Source organism: Rhinocladiella mackenziei (genome assembly GCF_000835555.1).
Source record: "Rhinocladiella mackenziei CBS 650.93 unplaced genomic scaffold supercont1.5, whole genome shotgun sequence".
NCBI classification, from domain to species: Eukaryota; Fungi; Ascomycota; class Eurotiomycetes; order Chaetothyriales; family Herpotrichiellaceae; genus Rhinocladiella; species Rhinocladiella mackenziei.
Genome location: NW_013550600.1, coordinates 3,579,869 through 3,599,981, shown reverse-complemented (window position 1 = coordinate 3,599,981; position 20,113 = coordinate 3,579,869). Strand labels below are relative to the sequence as shown.

The window sequence follows — 20,113 nt, the reverse complement described above, 5'->3', positions numbered from 1 at the left end:
GAATTTGATATGGCCATCATCAACGGCTGTTTTCTCTCCTGGGTACAAAATCAGATCCACCATACACGGGACAACCCTGGTCGATTCGTCCTCCAAATTCTCAATCGCGGTGACAACGCCTCACCCTTGACCGTAACCTGAGTTTGTTCCATAGTAGGGAGATCGGCAGTTGCATTACGAATTTCTGACGATCCCTTTCATGGCGACCAGGAGTATACGAGGTGCTAGCCTTTAGTATGATGCATGATTGAGGAGCCCCCATGGTGCGTGGGTGTCCAACGGCGAGCTTGTCTGCCAGCCCCGTGCGAATTACGGAGTTTGAAGGAGTATGAGCTAACGTCTCACCGTCTACCAGAATTCCCCTAACCTAAGAGTCTGGTCGCGCGGTCTCTGCGCCCTTTCAACCTCCTGACTAAGCTAGGTCAGCACGATCTGATCCTCCTTGTCTTTCGAGGCTTACCAGTTGTCTCCGTCCCATAAGAGGATTCGGCAAGTTTGTCTGACCAGAGTCTCAAGAAATTTGAGTTCTTGACGATTGATCCGCCGCAATGGACATTCTTCAGAGCCAAACGGTGCGGAAAAATGCCTGGCTTTGCTTAATCTCCTCTGCTACGCGGGTCAGCATCTCTGAGCTAACCGGTAACCGGGTGTGCCAGGGTCAAAGCTGGAAGGACATGTACTACGGTGCTGGCAGCCGACGAATCTCTGCAATATTTCCCCGATAGTTAGACGCCCGTGCGCATGTGGTGCAGAACTGTGGTCTTGGAGGGTATGGCAAAAGGCGATGTTACATCGCATTCGAAATCATGTTTGTGATCTCGACGAGTGTTTGTAAGTCGACTGCGTCGGATTTCTCCTGGCCGAGTCACGTTCGAGTCCTTGTGGAGCGTCCGTCAGAAGCTTCTCAACGTTGGGCTAATCATCCTGACGGGTGATGGGCCGAAGGTGGAGAGCAGCGGCTGATGGGAGAATTCCATTTCAAATTCTGGGATGAGCCTCCGCCTGGTCGACTAAGGATTGTGATTGTGTAGAAGCGGGTATGGATGTAATGGGTCCTAAGCTCATAAGTCTTGGGCCCTTCGCTGGATCTCCTGTTTATGGCTTTTTGTCAGTTTCACAAGGGCGCCACAGCCCTAGACCAGGTCAATTTTAGTATTGGCCTGCTCTATCGTGATTTGGCCGGAACCACAATACTTCTAGTGCTAGTAAGCATTATCAGAAGGATCAGATTTGTCAGTGATTGCGCCGTTCTTTCTGGCCCCCAAATGCAAAAAGCAGCGTCGAACGAGGTGTCAGTTCGCCATTCGACCAGCAGAAGTACCAAACGCGCTTTTGGGCCCATTGATATCGTTTATTGGCGTGGTGGGCAATAACATTCCAGGCTTTGCAAAACCAAAGCCAATCAAACCATGTCCCTTGACTCTACAACCAGCCCACGTGCGAAAGGGTCCGATCGCTGCTTTCCGTATCGGTGTAGTCTAACAAACTCAGAAGCAAAATAAGGGACCTGTCCACGGACCGGACCTGGATCGAAGCAGGCAAACAGTCCGCCGACAACGAAGCAAGGATCGACTTTCAAAAAAACCTTCGTGCCTTGCAGCAGGGCTGAACGCGGGCACGGCCATATTTCTTCAAAAGAGCGAAGCTAGGCCAGCCTAGAAGCTGTGCCGTAGCATTCTACAAGCTTGGAGTTCGTATAAAGGGTAAACACAGCCAACCACGACGTGGTGGTCAGTTTTCGTCGACCTGGCTCCCTTGGCTTGGATGTCGCTGCTTTAAAAAGCCCTTAAGAACGGCCGTAAACTAGCATCCAGAGGTGTTACGTGTTGCACTGGGGCTTTGCTTACCCTCGGCCACAATCCTGTTTTTAACAGAACATCGCAATAGTGGCCCGATAAGGATAAGTCTTTCGATTGCTATCCTAGAATAGACAGGAATCTGGGCGTATTTCTGACTGCCTGCTCGTGCAACAGAGGTGAAATGCATCGTTAACTAACAGAAAGTCGCCGGAAACCTTGGCTTCCGACGCAGGCAGCGGATACTATTCTGGAACGAACTCTACAGGTAATGCTCAGCATAAAACCCTATAAGGGGAGAACAGTGCTTTTCTCTATCTCTGTATGGAGTTTTTATCGTTTTGTCCTTGCCACTGTGCCCTTCGTCTTGACAAACTAATCAGAATCATCAGAAAGCTGTGTACTGTAACCCTTTTTGGTAGCTTCTTTTCAGCTATAGCGACGGTTTCCTCCTGGTCAATGATGATCATCACCAGCTGCTACCTCCCAAAGTGAGCAGGATGAGTTTCAAAAAAAAGATCTGTCCTCTCTTCCGGCCCGCAGTGGTATCATAATCAAAAACAATAACTCCCTTAAACGTCCCATGCATATCCCCGTGTCCGCAAATCATGCTGCTCTGCTGGACTGTCGCAACATGTCCAAGAGTCCCTCTGATTTCTCATCATATCGAAAGACAAAACGTATCCCAATGATTCCCCCCTGGGTTTATAAAGGGTAGAGACCTCTTCATATCTACAATGACAGGAAGAGGTAAAAAGAGAAAATCGATTATAGTGTCACACACACAAGAAAAAGACCGAGGCCACTTTTCTTGGGAAATAGTTAGATGTGGATAACGGAGAGAGAGGAGACTCATAAAAGACACAAGAATATAGATATGGTCGTTAAGAAGTGGTAGCAGACGTTGACATTTTTGGCTTTGGGGAGTCCCCCATTCGATTCAGCGAATCAAGTCTTTTCAGGCATATGCCTTTTATTTCGTGTGCATTGAGGGTAAAATCCTCCCTTTCTTCTTCAACCTTTGAGATTCTCAGAATCTGTCTAGCTGAATAAAAAGGGTGGAAGAAGGGAAAGCGAGTCGTCATGTCATTGTTTTTCTTTGGCAGTCCCATTTTTAAGAAACTCGACGGCGTCTTGGCCTGTTGTTCTTCCTCCTCATCATTTCCTCTGTTGATGAGGAGAGTGGCTTTGGTTTTGGGTTTGGTTCTGATTTTGGCCCTTATTATGAATGCGCCGGACATGGTCTTTCATATTGTCCATGCGGGAGAAGACACGACCGCACTCTTCGCCTTCGGGGCCGCGCCATTCGCACTTGATGCCTGGATTGTGCTTGGCCTCGTGCCGGGCGCGGTCTTTCTTGCTGCTAAACCCGCCGGTGAGTGGCTGGTCGGCCGATTTTGCGCGAGCAGCGGCGGCAGCTTCGCTTTGCGGGCATCCATCCACTCGGCAGAACAGGTGCTTGCTGTGCCGGTTATAGTGCTTTCTCAAGTCGCAGCCTCGCGTGAATGTGGCTCGAGAAGTGCAGCCTGGGTATGCACAGCGCCAGGATTGAGGGGCTCCGCCACCGACGGAGGAGCCTGTTGAGGTGGCGAGAGATGAAGGCACCCCCAATCCCGCTGCCGATGCTGGGGATTCAGTTACAGGGATGCCATAGGCGTGAAGGGAGGTGTTGGATGAGGCCGAGCCTGAACGGACTGATGATCTGAGTGTGTCTCCATGACCCCTACTGTTGTCCCGGTAGAGAGAGGAGATGGGACTGCATGATCTGGACAGAGAGGATACGCTGCCCCGGTGACTGTGGGAGCTGGGGTGGGAAACTTGGGAGAAAGATGGCGAGGCCACGAGGTGATGGTTTGATGGGATGATGGCTGTCGGTGCTGCGTTGAAGTCGAAGGGGTGGGAGGGTTGGATGTCCTGAGGCGTTGGAGGGATAATGTTGGGTTGATGATGAGAGTCAAAGGGAGAGAACGACGCAGAGGACGTTGGGTCGTACGGCAGTAGAGAGCCGGGTTGAGGGTAGCTAGAGTACGGGAACCATTGGTTCTGTTCATACATGGCGTATGAATTGGCAGTGGTGGATGTGTTGGTGGCAGTGGTACCGGCGGTGTATTGAACCATGGATATGGATGGGTCACCAGAGACGGGTGGGAAAAAGGAGGAGGCGGCGGCGACAGCGGAATCTGATGAGGTATCCCCGAAAGATATCTGCTGTGCGAGGTCGTGCTGCCCGTGACCAGAACCGTCGTGACCTTGGTTCTCAGACATGGGCATTCCTGGAAGGATGTATATAGATTCTGATGACACGGATGGGGCGTGGCCTCGACTCGAAGGAGCTGGCGAAGGATAAGTGAATCCAGGGAGGGAAGGTGAGCAAGTCAGCAAGCCGCCTTTATCGAATTCGTCAAATTCGCTGGGCGGGGGGGTCATGGAAAAGATGGCATCCTGGGTATCAACGGCCATCATGGCATGGGTTAACTATGCTGCTGCTGGCTGTTGTGGTGCTCGCCTTTGGGTGGTAGACTTAGTTGGATCTTATTGTGGATGTAGGCAATGGAGTGGGTGTTGTCGATGCATATATATATATCTCTCTCTCAACACTTCCCACCGAAATGCTAGTTCCCATGGATTTCAGAGAAACTGAAGTCAGTCGAGGACAATAAAAGCGAAGATGGCAACTCTTCTGAGTTTTGAGAATGAATATAGAAACTAAGAACGTTGATTCTGGGGCGAGGAAGGACATATGAATAGGTTCGGGTCAAGCTAGATGGTATGGACTGACGACCAACGGATCATGGTTTAGGGTGGACACCACCTCGTAGGGCTACAACGGCCCCCGGCTCGTTGCTGACGGCATCCCAGAGGTAGATCGCTTTGGTGCCATTTCACAAGAAATGCGGTCATGAATGCTATGCTAGTAAGCCAGTAAGAGCGGGCTAAGCTGGCCCCCGGGGCAGCTACTGGAGCTTGGAGCCAGGAGCCAGCTCCCTCCGATGATTTGCGGGTTGGAGCAAAAGTGTGTACAGATTCAGGGTGTAAGAGGAGATTGAAAGGGGTGGAGAATCTTCGCAGTTGCTCCTTGGTCCGGGGGGAATATACAGGGCAGTGTCAGGAAATAGATGAAATGGGGACCAAGTTGGCTCGATTGGCTCGTACCGGTAGGCCGATACCCATGCAGACGGTGGTACCAGCGAGAGGGCCAGGCGGTTGTTGATCCGGTGCGGTGAGATGCTGGGTAACGCGGTATCGACGACGTTCTGAATGTGGGTTTCGTTTACTAGCGCGAGCCGGGAGGCCGACCAGTCGTACGCCGCTATTTCCAATTCTTCAGGCTCCAGGCTGCAATAACCAAGGTAAAAAAGCAGCGTGTGTGAGTCTGTTGCGAGCCCTCTAGCGCCAGACCATGCCACGGGTAGGGCTAAATTTGACCTCTGCCAGCAGTCAGCACCCTCCCGTCACTGGTGATCGGTACCGAGGAGGGTACCTCTAAGCTTTCGTCGCCTCCAGTTCTGTGGGTGAGACTGCCCACCTGTTGGGGCTTGCGCTGGGGACCAACCCGGCTTTGATTTGGCGTTCTGAATGAGCCACGCATTGCATCGTCGTTCGTTTCAAAACAAGAAAAGGCAGTAATTAGACCCCTCCCCCCCAAAGAGTAAGTGTTATAGCTAATTTCGGCCGAAAACATCCATCTCCGGTTCACTCAGGTGAGGAAAAATCCCAATTGCTAAAGGCCGTAACTTGGCACTCGACCTGGAGCAAAGCTTCTAGAAGTGGTTGCTTTGCTTTGACGTTTTGCTTGTTCGTGCGGGCTTGCCTCTATAGACTTTGATCGACTCTTGTTTGTCCAAATCCCTGGACGGCCCCGGTGTCTTTCTTCGTGGGGGCTTGACCCAGAACTTTCTATAGTAACTTTTCTCATAGCCATTCTGAGCATTGTTCGATCGTCAAGCTGGAATGTACAAGTAAAAGTTTGATGCGTCATCCGGGTTTGCTTTGCTCCGTTCTATTCCCTGTTGCAAAAGTCCAAAAAAAAATTCGCCCCCCTTGTCTCGTATCTCCGAGACGGAGGTCGGAGACAATTGTTTGAAAATGTTTCCGGGGCAAGATGATCCCCTCGCAATTCTTACTCGTCCACTCGCCCAGCCCTCTCGGTCCTCCCACCGATTTTCTGACTCTTCTGACTGCCCCCCTGACCTGATAGTTCTCAATAACCAAGATATGCTGACTCATGCAGAAAGTCTCTACTTTGGAGACATGCGAATCTTGTCAGAAAAAAGGCCGAGGGGCAACAAAATCGCGATCCTCAACCAATCAGATTATCCCGCATGGAACTCTGCAAGTATGAATAATGAGATGATCGGCGCGTCGACGTGTTCTTGGAGGTATATCGCTGCATTCGTATTGTGACGTTGGGTCGCCGTAGCATTTGATTCTTGCTCTGTAACATCGGATCATGAGTTTCAGTCTATCCATATTATCGGACCGTCCGGGGTATACCGTCTAGTTCCCGTGATAAGGCCACCCATCCACTATTCCACATCGTTCAGCATATCGACTTTTCCTACTGAGTATTTCCTGATCTGGGTATTTTCAACTATGAGGCGATTTCCGATGGAAATTGTAGTCGGTTTGAGGAACTTTTAGCGACCAATGTGGCTGAGTATCCCCGTACTCTGTATCTTCGATGATGGGTATCATGAATTTCCATATCCACACGGCCCATCAGCCATTGGACATTAGGGGCGATCACAGAAAACTCGTGCCAACAACCGTATCTGGTATCGGGTTGAGCCTTTTTTAGACATGATCTCGTTTGAACTTTTCAGTTGAGTTGACTCTTACGACTTTCTCCCCTTGTCCAGGCCGGATCTTTCTTTTGGCCGATCAGTCTCGCTCTCTGAGCATGGTGCCTGCAAGCAAGTTTGTATACTGTCTATCATTCAATGGACTGCAACTGTCGATCTCTGGACATGCCAAGCGATGTAGCATTAAAACCACGCTAGTAAGAGAAACGAGGGAGGAAGTATCGAAATTGGCCAGACTCAAAACACTTACCTTGTCCATGTCAATTATGCTGTATGTGGTGAGTCTGAACGAGATGTAGCATTTCTCTGTCACAGTCTGGTCCTTTTGTGAGATCATGAACTTGTGAATTTGGGGGCGAGATTTGGCAAATGTCCATGTTCAAACATATCCCCTACGATTCCGGCGTTAACATTGTCCCCACGACCGCAATATCACCAAGTCACGGCTCCTAGTGTCTGGGGTTGGTGCGTTGCCACATTCAAACTCAGTAGCTTCTGACAGCCTGTGGCTCTCTCCATGTCTGTGTGGGTGCTTGTGAACTTTGGAAGTTCTCCAGAATTACGTGCCTGGGTTGAGCGGCACCCACACAAGACGTAGCTGGCGGATTCGCACATGTTTGTTCAATTCAAACGCCGCATAGTCCAACTGGACAATCTCAGATGTGACGAGTGACATCTCCTGTTTGCAAGATCTGTGAAGACGGGTCAGTTGACGTCACGGTATAGATGTTCCATGCTGTCTCGGGGGGAGTGAAAGGGGACGCTGTTGTCTCTAGGTACGCATCTCCATGCACATATCAAGGGAACAAGTCCTCTGGATTCACTCCTGAGATTTAGGGTACAACGTCAAAATCCTGTTGGGAGGCGATGATTCAACGGGGATGAAGAGGCAGGATATATGCTCAAAGTCTCCGTCCGCGTGTATGTGCAGGTAGAGCGGGAGGAGGGTAGAAACCATCAGACATCCTGTCCCGACATCTCGTTTACCGATCTCCGAGAACAGAGCTCATGGTGTCGGTGGGAATGGTGCCTGACAGAGCCATTGAGATTCAGGAGCATTCCAGTTAATCGTTCTCAGGAGGCAGTCCACGTTAAGATAAGTCGATTAGACAAAGTGATGATCCGCTGTCCTCAGATGGGATTCGGAATCTGTCTGACGGGCAGACCTTGCTTTTCATGTCATAGATGGAGCGATGTTCTGGCGAGGGAAAAGAAATGGGGACCCAGCAGAAGGGCCCCAATCGAGAGCTAGCCTAATATGGTTCCCTTATTTTCACGTGATTTGCTTGTCATGTTTGCCACTTCTGCCGATCTGGCCTGCTCTGGACTTCACCTGTTCAGCTCACCAAGCCCCTACACCGATCGCTAAACGTTTCATCGTCGTCGTCGCCGTCGTCAGATGTCCCTTTGTTACATATATTGATCGTCCCCTCGATGTAACTTCTTTCAGTCGTGGACTCTCTCCATACGCAGCTGTCACAACCGAGATGGATACCGTTCAATCTGGACCAGTGGACCCTGAGGATCGTGACATTGTTGAGAAGTTGGCCAAATTGCAGAGCATGCACAATCAAGTCAGTCTCTCCCGCTTCCAGATTTTTGAAGGCTGTGTCTCTATACCTACCAATGAAAAACCAATGGCAAAATGCTGACCTCCATGGAGATTGGCGCTCTTCGGACTCTTCTGCCCGAGAAGTTAATCAACCCAACCAGATTTGTGCTCGACAATCCCGATGATTATAAACCTGAAAAACTTGCCGCCTATCTGCAGAGCGCAGCGCAAGCAGGTAGTCGGGACGTTGAGAGATTCAAAAAAGATTGGCACAGCGACGACGTGCGTGACCTGTGGCAGGCTGTCAACACCAATGACTTGCCTCAGGGTGGAGATGCCTGGGCTTTGGACTATGGCGCTCTTCTCCAGCATGCCGGTTCAAACGAGCAGCCCTCCACGACTGGAAGTGGCTCTGGCCCTCAAGTTCAGCCCCCGAGCAAAGCCGAGACTGCGAAGACGGTCAAGGACTTTCAAGTCAGGCATCCAGCGCTGAAGCTACACGTGCCCGACGAGGCAAACCCCCTGCCCCTTGAGATCACCGTTGCTGAGCTGGAATTTTGTGTCGACCGAGATCGAAGTCCTGGTGCGACCGGTTATACGGTGACTGGCAAGCCAGGCAGCGAGGCGTTGGCCAACTTAGCAGTCATCCTCCAAGCCATCCAGGACAGTAATGCTAAAGCCAGTCTGGCTACTCTTCTGGTAATAAGCAACCCCCCACATAGGCCGTTGTGTTTCAGCACTGACTAGTCGCAGGACCAGCTGGCAGCTTATGATGATATCAGGTCAAGACCTTGCGATAAGTGTAACAGGCTCATTGATGGGAAGAAACTCCAGCTACCGTACATTCGGCAGTTGAAGACGGCAACCGGAGATGAGCCCGCACGATTTATTGCACTCCATCACGATTGTGCGTGAGAGGTCTCAAACCATGACTGCTCAGGCGGCTCGCTTGAGTGGGACGCTTTTGCTAAGCCCACCACGGCATGATTTGAAGGTCGATACGAGCTGCCACACTCAACACCTATCGTGATTGTGATGTAGCTGGCTATTGATACGATGTTCTGCAGTGACCCACTTGAAGAGGCACTCAGAAGGATGGTGGACGACAGCGTGATTCTCGTTCATCTCCCGCAGAAGGGCAAAAGGCGTAGGATGATATTCTCTTAGCGGGGTCTGTTTCCAGAACGAATGGCCGTCAATGTGAAGCCATTTGGGAGAGTCCTCAGCATTCACACTCCGCCTCCATAGCCTGTACGTGGCTTCTGAACTCACGCATAATCTATCCCTTGTAAGTATGAAAATTGAAGGCGTCTGGATGTGGAAGAAGCCTCAGCATTAACACCAGGCAGGTAACATTACAAGGACTCTGGAATACTTCATATTCGGTCTAGAAAGCTGGATCATCTTCTTGATAGGAATATGGGGCTCAATTACTGATCTCCTCGACTTCGGCCTTTTCTGCTGAGCAACAAGAGATCTTGGCCAAACCGCAGCCTTGGCTGGCTTACAAGATGTGAACGAGCATTTGAAATGGCCGGCTTGGAAAGGGTAGCATCATGAAGCGAAGACAACAGCTTCACGAAATAGGCCAAAAGCAGTATCAGTTGTCAGTTACCGCCGAATCAAATGTTTGAGCCTTCTCAACCAAGCCTGACGGCATTATGCCAATTCGGCCAAGTCGGGGTTCAGTCCCTTCTACATTTGTCTAGGACACACGAAAACCACATTCAAAGAAAAGGATGCGCAAACCTCACATCGAGACCAAGCCAACACAGGCAACCACAAACTAGATGTCACAAACCAACGCGGAGAAGCACGGTTCGTCCCCGAAAAGACGAAGATCAGACGGAAGCATCAGAGACGACCAAATCTGGCCCATGGACGACTTCAAGGATGGTCTCCTACCAAAGGGTAGGCGATGGACAAGCTTCAAAAGCGAGGCGACAAATGGACATGCTCAGACGACGAATTGCGGCAATTGAAGTACACAAAGCGGGGCAGGAAGGTGGCCTCAGGAAGTGTTCAAGCAGTGTGGAAGCAGAAGGACCGCAGTTGAGTCACAAGACTGAACGCCGCATTCTGGAGGAGGACAGCGCACACTCAAGAGATGGGGATATCATTGAATTGGATACGGGTAGGGATTTTGGGTATGGGCTCAGCTACAATACTTGTACTCTGCCGGAATTATTGGGTGTGGCTCAACTCTACGCCAAAATAGCCAACCTGCTTCTTGTACGGACCAAATTAAGACATGATCATTCCATGTATGGTTAGACCACGGGCTTATTAGACAGCATCATACCCAAAGGGGAAAAAGAGGCTGAGGCGCGCTTTTTTTGTTGTGGTCCCAAGACCCTTCGATGCCCGTCGCCAGGGTGAGACATACAGACACCACGACTGGGCAGAATCAGACCTTTCTTTCCTACCAATTCTCTGTGGCATTTACATCCCTTCGCTATCCTCCTTGTCTTCAATCCTTCCATTCAATCGTTACTGCAGCATTCACTGCTCTCAACTTTCCTTGCTGTTAGACCGCCTACCCAACCCAAAACCAGTCGTTACCCAGGGGCGGCCTCTCTTCATCCCAACAGCCCGCGCACTCCGAACCTCAAAATGAAGGGCTCCGGCCTCTTCTCTCTCCTCTCCCTTCTCCTCCTCGTCTTTATAGCTGGTTCTTCAGCATGGCCGTGGCCTGACTCCTTTGACCACAAGATTGTGGCACGACAAGAGGAGGAACCCACGGACGAACCTACGGACTCCGCCTCTGCCACCGACGATGCGGCGGCCTCTACTGCAGACAGCGCCGCAACCACATCCGCCGACGAATCTGCAGCAGCATCAAGCTCAGGATCCAAGAGCGGGACAAAGACCACAAGCACCAAGACGACTGCCATCGACCCCCGTCTTCCTCCGGGGGGGATTTCTTTAATAACCCCTGCAGCCATTGATGGAGTGCAATATTACAAAGTGGGAGATTTCGTCACATTCGCCTGGAATTATACCTCGCTATCAGTCACCCCTTCCGCTATTGACGTGCTGGCCTCGTGTTCCATCAATTCCGCCACATACACCATAGCCGCCAACATGTCCGTCGAGGAGACAGGAGCCGTCACTTGGGATACGGGCGAATTCCAGTCTACGGCCACGAATCCCTTCCCGGTTGCCAGTTATACCTTAGTCGTCCATGATTCATCAAAGGACATCACAGATGTTCCGTCGGCGGGATATTTGGGTGCGTATCAGCAATATGTCTTTGGAATGTATACAGGGTGGGTTCTGATTCCATGGCTCGTTGGCACTCGGCATGTTCATGCTAATCTGGTAACAGGCAACCTTACACTCCTCTGAACGAATTCAAGTGCGCCACTTGTAATGGCGCATTCTCGCTTCACGAAAAACAAGCTCTTGGTGTTCTCTTGACGACCGCAGCCATTACTGTTATGTCCTTTACGTGGTTTGCCAGCGGATTTGGCGTATTCTCATGAGTCAGCATGCATGAAAAAAAAGAAAAATTAATTGCAAGCATCTAACGAAATACCAATCAGATGACAAATCCCCATGAGCCGAATTTTATACCGTATAGCGGCTAAAAGAAACCAGGGAGTTCGTGGATGGTGGGGCTTAATGGGACAGCTTTGAAGCATGGTCGGCAGCGTACATTGGGGGAAGGGTATTGGCGTCCGAGTGATCAAAAATTTGGAATGCACCAAAAACGACATCGACTTGGACGGTAATGAAGAAAATTTCCGGATGTTGGAGCAATCGTGAACGTCTGGATTCTCTAATGCTGTTGGATGGGAAATATTTACTATATCAATAGTGATAACAGACTGAATCTCCAGCCTTCCGCCATTACCAAAACACAGTCAGCGAAATGCAGACGACCGTCCAATGTGATGACCAGCATTCTCAAATCGACAGCTAAAAAGGTGTGGAGGCCGATTCCGGGTCTGATGTCTTCCAGGTATGATTGGCTTGTGCCCATGGGTTTTCCTTGTTCATTTGTCAATTACGACTCTTCCCGAGGTGAAATCAGTATCAGATTGGTCCCCGAAGTCGACCCTACTCAAAGCAGCCTTGACTAGGCCCCGGTTAACAAGTCATCTAAAGCGGAACACACTTTTCTGCTTCCGATTGAGATAATGCCATGACGGAACATGCGTTCTTGCTCTACAGTTTTTGTCAATGGCTCCGGTTGTCGCTTCCCGTATCTATCAAGTGGCCTCCTTGTCCCTTTTGACGAACCAAATCATTCCATGTCTCCATCCTTGACCTGCTGTCAAATGTGAATATGCAAACACTCGCAAACGTTGCCACTGGGTAGAAAAGGGGTAAGAACAAGAAGTACTAAAGCCCCCAACTCGGTGCACCCTTTTTACCTGAACATTGAAGTAATCATTCCTTTCCCTGCCTTTCACCAACGCTCTGGACCGACTACCAAGGGATCTGGGGATCTTGAAAACATTTCATCTCGGCTATCGATCGCCCCTGCACAGGGTTGAAAGACCAAAAAACAGATCTGTTTGGATAAGTCAATCCCATCCTCAGCGAATTGCTTGGTCACAAGACTCGGCCACCGGGCCAACCATCTTTCGTCCTAAGCGGAGAGAATCTATTCTTGCCTTGCACTACCTTGATCCCATATCGTCCTTTGCAGAGCTTCAACCAAGGCAAGCTGCCATCCAAATTTACCCTCTTTGCGTCCAACTGCTGCACAACCCGTCAAATCGCAATACGTCATACCGCCCCCCAACCACGATTACAAGCTTGGAAACAACAAATTCCGTATGTCCAACATGCCTTCCTCTTCAAAATCCACCAAGCCAAAGAATTGGCGCCCCGAGCACGACGATTTCATTCGACAACACGCTCGCAATGGCGAAGATGCAATGAGCATTCTCATCCTCTTTGAGACTGAGTTTCCCAATGTCATGTTGACGCACGAGTGGATTGCCGAGAGGGTGAAGGGATGCGAATGCCGCTAGGTTGGCAGAGCCAGGAAAGGAAAGGAGAGGGAGATTTCCTAGGCTTTGAGTGTCGGTCTGTGATATGTTGGTGGAATGAAATGACCTAATGAACGAACTGATGATGGTGTTGTTCGGCGTCATTGTTCAGGTAGCTTCAGCAAAATGATCCAAGAAGCTGAAGCGAAAGTGGAGAGTATAGAGCTTCTGGCTGAACAACATTCGGAATGACTTGCGGGATGATAAAAAGCGCCGACATGACTAGAAGGACGGATATAATTAGCTAACCTGGGCGTTGAGGATGAGTATGTATTTCATTTAGACAGTTTTCTTGGCATCAGACGGCAGTCTCAAAAGCCATCTCGTTTCGGTGTGAACAGGGCGGGCTGGCTTGAGGTTGTGACTGTGGCTACTGAATTGTAGTGAGGGAGAAGTTCGATGGTAAGAGGAGGAACATCCACTTCAACTTGGCGGAGTTAGAACTCGAATCAGAGGGTATAAGAAGGCACATGGTACTTGACGGGATATCAGGCAAGTTACACAGGGCAAGGCTGCCGCCGTACCTTAGGTAAGCAGATCCGTTCTCTTTGCCTGCCAGTCCACTTCCCTGGAGAGTTCCGGAAAAGGAGGTAACAATCAATATTTGACTCAGTGATTGTAGTAACCATCCGGCCTTGCAAGGCGGAGTTCTTCGATCCGTCCTTCGGATCGTACACAAAGTCAATCAGCCATCTACATCGGCTCCCTCCTACGTGGACAAGAGTGAAAGATGGTTTAAGAATGTTGTCTGATCCTGATTGCGCCTCACCTCGAGCTTATTGTCTACAGCACAACACAAGTTGAAGGGAAATCTGCCGCCAAATTTAGGAGCTGTTGCCGCCGCTTTTGGAGACCTTTTTATCCCCCTCAATGCCAACATACCACCCTGCTTCCAAACACCCATCTCCTTGACATAATTACCTGGGCGCCAGATATGGTCGTCTTCAGAATTAGCAACGGAATCCTTTCACTCTCTGGCCGAATGATATCTTCTACCATACCACCGCCAGTAATGGCGCCTCTAGTACACACATGCAGAGTTCCTCCCGAACCTCCCCCAACGCAGCCCACCCTCTTCAGCCTGCCCCATCGGGTCCATTCAATGGCACGGCATCACAGAAGGACTTGGTGTCGCCGTTGAAACTTCCGGCCCGATATCTGCTGCCTCCTTGGGAGTAACCCATTCGCGGACTCTTTTCAAGGAGTTGTCCAGATTGGGGTTAAGGTCCGGAACAAACCAGCCATAGTCATCATCAACACTTTCGTCATCCAAATCCAGGATTGGCCATCCGGCGCCCCCTGACATTCCCACGAGACGTTGGAGAACCCATTGCATCTCTAAGAGTTCCGCGCTTGGTAACGGCAAATTTTCGGGGTCTTTGGTAGTGAGAGTAAACAGCTCACCGGAACGAATAAGGTGCGAAGGGCCATCCTCTTCAATGTGAAGTAACCCATGTCCGTTTGCGACGATTTCCAAGCCTTCTGACGATGTGGGTTCCGAGAGCAAATCGATCCGGCTTACAATGTCGTAGTTGCCAGGAACTTGCCAGAAGAATTGAACAGTAAGCTCTTTACGATCGGTTGGAAGTTTCAATGGCTTTAGCGCGAACATCCCCTTCGTCCACTTAACATAGACGCCGGCATCGAGGGAGATGAGATTGACGCATCGATCGATACCAGTATTCGGATTCTGAGGATCTGGAAAGATCGTCCCTCTCCATTTCTTGATCCGATCCTCGTCCCAGAAGAGATGTAACAAATCCCAAAAATCGGGCACCATCTTGGAGACTGGGCTTCGGCTGCCTTGTAGCGGTGAATTGAGTATACTGTAGGGGAATATATGGGCTGCCTGAGGCAATAGCTGATTTGTCAGGACGCATTTGTAATCATCGCGCTTTTTGTACTGTATTGTCAGACAGAAGTTTGTTGGATGATATCCACTTACGTTATCCGCCTGATTCGCTGACCGTTGCACCCACGATTGTCCGTTAGCATTCAGTTTGCGCTTCCTTGCACCCCCTGAATGTTGCGAGACTGCCTCTGATCCTGAATCTTTAGATCGCTGACTCCCTGTTCATAGTGAGCATATCCATAGTTACGCTATGAAGTTCTGGCACTCATATTTTAACGGCAAGAGAACCGATGGTCTATCATATCCAAGAACCATCTTCGGATTCACCTTGGCGATAACCAGCAATTGGTTCAATTGGTTCATATCGGCGGGCTGAAAGCAAGCCCAGAAAGTAGAGGAGACGGGAGTGTCGCCGATTGCCTCCTTAATTTGGGTCAGGAGCTGGGTGCGCTCCGGTGAGCGTATGTTGTAATCCTTATTGTTGAAGTCGACTTCAGGCGTTATTGTCTTGGTCATTCTCTTTCGTGTCTTCTTAGGGCTCTTTTCGGATCTCATAAAGAAGGGGCCATTGTAAACAGTTTTGTGCCCTTAGGGCCCAAGTGGACTGATGAACAGAAATAGATGAGTCACATCGGAGCAGGCAACAATCACGTCAGGGCCTGGGGTTACAGGCGGGGGTCAAAGATGCCAGGCAGAAAAAGTAACTGAAAGGGTCGAAACCATGAGTCGAGATTGTGTTCGAAGGTCGCAGGGTTCCTCCCCAAGACGAGTGTAGGAGGAGCCGATTGTGGAGGGCTCAAGTTGTGTCATATGAAGTAGGGTAGGAACGCAGACAGAGACGTCGACGTCGACATCAGAGAGGATGGAGGTTTCTTATAGCCGACGTCAAATGCGTGGAGGTGCCAAGCCAAGGCGACCAATCAGAGGCAGATTTCCCATTATAGTTTGAACGTCTTAGCCACCCGCACGGGCCACCTTCATCTTCCCCTTTTTGAAACCTCCTGAACAGAGGTAAGTTCAGCTTCCTGGACGCTCTCTGCGCTCATACTATCTCTCATCGTGTCTTCAGGCACCTCGATGGCTTCGGAATTGACTTAGGGGGAACGTATGCAACTTGTAATTAAGGATCTAGAAGATGGCGCCATTTTATCTCAACGGAAAGCAGCCTCCCAGTTCAACATACCCAGAACTTACTCTTCGAGCTCGATTTCATGGCCGACGCTCTGCCAGAGAGGCTCAGCAGTCTCAACAACGCCTGTCAGTGCAAGAGGAGGACTCAATTATGCGGTGTATCACCATCATGACATCCTGGGTTGGCCAGCCAGCATCAGATACTTCAATCTTTTGCTCTAGGCCTTCCCCAGTCTAAAGGAGATTATGAGCCGCTTGGAAGGAAGGCTATCAAATAGACACAGATGTATTCAGTTGAGATACCCGTCGAATTCGAAGCCGTTACCAACAAAGGCTCTCGGTCTCTGCTGGCACAGTTCCTTTCATGAGTTAGAAGGCAATCGCACCCCCTGGACCAGTCGGCACCTTCGACAACAACCGTAACAGACCCAGATACATCCGTCCCGTGGGTAGAGTTGGTCCGTGGACTGGATCCGATGAGCTCGTTCCCCGTGGGTAGAGTTGCTCCATAGACTGGATCCGATGAGCTCGTCCCGTGGACAGAGTTGGTCCATAGACTGGATCCGATGAACTCACCCCTGGCTAAAGACTTTAAAGAGTACGTCATTCGAATCCACATGATGTCGCTTGTTCGGTGGAGCAGGCATAGTATAGGGGGGAATCAAATGTAGTATATTGGATTGTCAAATACGAGCATGGAAGTGAAAAGTCGTTGGTGTGAACCAAAGGCAAGTTCCCGTATCTCATGTACCATATCCCTCAACAGTGTGTCCAGCGCCACGCTTCCATAGATCCTCTGGTGTTAAATATGAGATTGATGTCCTCCACATGTGCATCCCAACATCACTTCAATTGATATCATGAGGAGATCCAAACTTCCATCTTCCCCATCTCACTCCTCTCTTTCCTGGCTTGATTGCGAACACTGCTCAGCAACATCTCCAAATCATCTTGATCGGCCATGGTGATCATGTCACCATCGTCCTGCATCCGAATTTTCAATTGTTCTTTGATTCCGAATTTTTCTCGTATTTTGCTTTCAAAATCGCCAAAATCTATCACTGCGCCAATCATAAGGTATCTCGTATCTTCATTAAAGTGGCATTTGACCCGGATCTTGCGCATGTCGTGTCGTCTACTTCCCCGTCCAGAACGTGAAGTTGGACGTCTAACGGGCTCGAATCCGGTCATGTCTTCCGACATTTCTTCCTCGTCTATGTATTCGTCTTCTTCGTTGATATACGCTTGTTGCTCTTGACGCCGCTGGCGTCTTCGTGGACTCGCGTACATCCGATAGACATCGTCCACCGTATCGTTGGGATCTTCGTACCTCGACTGTGTGGTCTCTCGGAACAAAGGCGCTGGAGCTCTTTGGGAAAGCGATCGATCTAGCATCTGTCTCCGCGAGACAGGGCCACGAGGTTCGGAGGCCGTCCTTTGAGTGCCGTAGCGAGATCTTTCTATCTGTGGCCGGTCCATCATCACGGGCTCCTCAGGCCATGAATTTTCGCGTTGGGGTGGTTGCATCCTCCCTATCCCGGGCGGCTGATTTCCATTAACATCAAATGTAGCCGAGCGCCCGAGCATGCCCGGCCGAGGCTGGTCCATGTCCGGTTTGTTCGCATTCATGTTTCGGGGATTGCGTAAGGAGGTGGTTCGCATTGGCAGATTTGACGATCCGGTACTGGACACTCTCGGCTTCTCACTCTCCGGTGGTGGAGTCGGGGGGAAGACATTCCTGTTCATAACTGGAGGGGCACTCTGATCTCTCGGAACTCTGCTGGAGAGATTTCGTTGCACGAGATTGGTGGCAGCGTAGCTGATATTTTCGGGAGGCCGGTCATCCTTGGGAGCCATTTCGGTAGCTATGGCTTGTCTCCTTTCAATGCCTTGGAATCCCGTACCCGTGTTCTGGCTGTTGGACGTTGCTATCAGTCGAGCCTTGCCGAGATAATCCTTGGCTTTGAGATTCTTGACTTTGGCTTCGTTTGGTCTGTAGACACATCCGACAGGTCTAAGAGATCGGAAGTCAGTAAGGTATATTTACGTGGCCATCTGGTGGTGTGACTATGGATCAATATGATGCTCGCACAGCTCAATTGACCGGGGCAAAAAGTAGACGTCACTGAAAACTCACATGCTGAACACAACGTAGCCCTAGGAGATGGGTGTCAGCGAGAAGTCCCTGCAAATAGCGAACAGAACACCTACCGAAGCCCTTTCCTTGATAGCATCATCAATCACATCATGGTCAGGAGTCATCTTTTCCTTCTGGGCATAGCTGAAATCTTGCAGACCGGCTTCCTCTTGTTGGAGGTACATATAACACAGGCCACGGTTGAACAGAACCTCACAGGAGTAAAGCTTGAACTTGAGGCCCAGTTGCTCGTAGTCGATATAGGTGTTTCCTCTCAGGTAGAGCAAGGTGTCGTTGAAATTGGCCAGCGCTTCTTCAAAATCACCGACGAGAAAGTTGGACACGCCTTGCTGGAAGTAAGCCACCGCCAGATACTGGTCAAGCTTGATGGCCCGTTGGTAGCATTCCACCTATTTCCAACACTCAGTCTGATTGTGTTTCTTCATGTTTTGTTTCGTCAAAAGACACCCACCGCTCTGTCATGCTCGCCAATGGTAGCATGAATGACACCGCAATTAAACAGGATCTTAGATGTGTCGGCGATTGCATCAAAAGCCCGCAAGGCTTCTTCGAACTCTTGATTGTCATAGTGACCGAGAGCCTCGACCCAGGTTTCTATTTCCTATCGAGTGTCAAATGGCGGTCACCTACACTGTCGAGACGAGCATACCTGCTTGAGCGACATGGCGCCGCGGCGACCGCTGTCGAGGTTGAAACTGTCGAGATCTTTGTATGTGTAGGTAGATTATGCAAGGCGAGGATATGTTTGATTGAGTGAAGAGAGATGTTCTGCGACGCGGGCAGCGGTACCCCGAGGCGATATTGAATAAGTGGTATGGTGACAGACTCGGTCGAATTAGTGAAAATCAATGGCGGCGAATGCTCGGAGGCAGCAAGGGCCGGCCCTGCCGCAAAGTTCCTGGAGACCCAGGGATTAAGCGCCCTTGGGTGGTGGTGGGCTTGCTCGGCGCCAATGCGTCAACGGATTGGCGCCAATAGATGATGTTGTCAACTTGACAGCGAAGTATTAGGTTGCAAATAGTGTCGATAAGAAGAGGTGAAGAAGAGAACCGGTTCGGCAGGCTGGTAAACGAGAGTATACGGAACAAAAGAGAAAGGTGTAGGGTGCGAGGGAAGGGAAAGGAAGAAACAATTGAGGGAAGAAAGGAGGAGGCGTCGGGGGTTGGTTTTTGGCAGGTTCTGTCACATCTTAGTTCTTCAGGCTCTGTACACCATGGGCTGTATTATTCAGGGTTTTTTTTTTCCCCCCCCCCTTTTGCTTTTTGGGATCCCTACTCCATACAACAAAGGGACGCAATTCGAGAAAGTGGATAAAACTGGGAGGGGGATACGTCCCCAATACGGAGAGTTCGGCATGGGGAGGAGAAAATCGGATGTCGATGTGCCTGGTGCCTGAGAGTGCAAACAGGGGTCCCCCCAAGTCCACATCGTGAACTCAGCTGGTAGGTGGCCTGCACAACCATTGCAAGGTACCAATTCCTACTTCCTGCAATCGATTTCTCCGCTATGGAATCACCAGTGGCCCAGCAGGACACCTTAACCCTTATTGGTGCTCCTCGACATGATAAGTCTTTCTTGAGTACCTGACTAACCTTCTCCGTGCAGTTTCTATCAGCCTCTCGCGTCTCTTTTCCTGCCTCGCCTGCGTTTCGAAATCCATCCTCACTCGTCCAAGATGTGATCAAAGTCGAACCTCTTCTGTCAATTCCTGTCAAGTGGTCTGAGTCCATCACCTGAGATCTCTTCGCCCTCTCGTTCTTCTTCTTCTTCTTTCTCACCCACCGGACTGTCTCACCCGAAGTCCGCAGTGCGCAATGGG

The 20,113-nt window shown here is 50.3% G+C and overlaps 7 protein-coding genes across 7 annotated transcripts; 4 read left to right on the top strand and 3 right to left on the bottom strand.

Moving 5' to 3' along the window:
• Window positions 1-2,954: 2,954 nt before the first annotated feature.
• On the bottom strand, window positions 2,955-4,256 carry Z518_07793 (uncharacterized protein; the record flags this gene model as incomplete). The annotated part of the gene is made up of 1 exon (XM_013415921.1): window positions 2,955-4,256. The coding sequence occupies one exon, from the start codon at window positions 4,254-4,256 to the stop codon at window positions 2,955-2,957; it is 1,302 nt and encodes a 433-aa protein (XP_013271375.1).
• A 3,987-nt stretch (window positions 4,257-8,243) lies between these two features.
• Z518_07792 (uncharacterized protein) lies at window positions 8,244-9,065 on the top strand (the record flags this gene model as incomplete). Its single annotated transcript, XM_013415920.1, has 2 exons — window positions 8,244-8,849; window positions 8,904-9,065. The coding sequence occupies 2 exons, from the start codon at window positions 8,244-8,246 to the stop codon at window positions 9,063-9,065; spliced, it is 768 nt and encodes a 255-aa protein (XP_013271374.1).
• Window positions 9,066-9,940: 875 nt separating this feature from the next.
• Z518_07791 (uncharacterized protein) lies at window positions 9,941-10,424 on the top strand (the record flags this gene model as incomplete). Its single annotated transcript, XM_013415919.1, is given in 2 exon segments — window positions 9,941-10,061; window positions 10,066-10,424. Coding segments are annotated over 2 exon segments (480 nt in total).
• A 339-nt stretch (window positions 10,425-10,763) lies between these two features.
• On the top strand, window positions 10,764-11,635 carry Z518_07790 (uncharacterized protein; the record flags this gene model as incomplete). Its single annotated transcript, XM_013415918.1, has 2 exons — window positions 10,764-11,419; window positions 11,479-11,635. The coding sequence occupies 2 exons, from the start codon at window positions 10,764-10,766 to the stop codon at window positions 11,633-11,635; spliced, it is 813 nt and encodes a 270-aa protein (XP_013271372.1).
• A 1,311-nt stretch (window positions 11,636-12,946) lies between these two features.
• On the top strand, window positions 12,947-13,135 carry Z518_07789 (uncharacterized protein; the record flags this gene model as incomplete). Its single annotated transcript, XM_013415917.1, has 1 exon — window positions 12,947-13,135. The coding sequence occupies one exon, from the start codon at window positions 12,947-12,949 to the stop codon at window positions 13,133-13,135; it is 189 nt and encodes a 62-aa protein (XP_013271371.1).
• A 1,117-nt stretch (window positions 13,136-14,252) lies between these two features.
• On the bottom strand, window positions 14,253-15,560 carry Z518_07788 (uncharacterized protein; the record flags this gene model as incomplete). The annotated part of the gene is made up of 2 exons (XM_013415916.1): window positions 14,253-15,215; window positions 15,333-15,560. 2 exons carry the CDS (start codon window positions 15,558-15,560, stop codon window positions 14,253-14,255), a joined length of 1,191 nt encoding a protein of 396 aa, XP_013271370.1.
• Window positions 15,561-16,994: 1,434 nt separating this feature from the next.
• Window positions 16,995-18,958, bottom strand: Z518_07787 (uncharacterized protein; the record flags this gene model as incomplete). Its single annotated transcript, XM_013415915.1, has 5 exons — window positions 16,995-18,150; window positions 18,274-18,293; window positions 18,348-18,683; window positions 18,746-18,895; window positions 18,944-18,958. 5 exons carry the CDS (start codon window positions 18,956-18,958, stop codon window positions 16,995-16,997), a joined length of 1,677 nt encoding a protein of 558 aa, XP_013271369.1.
• Window positions 18,959-20,113: the final 1,155 nt, after the last annotated feature.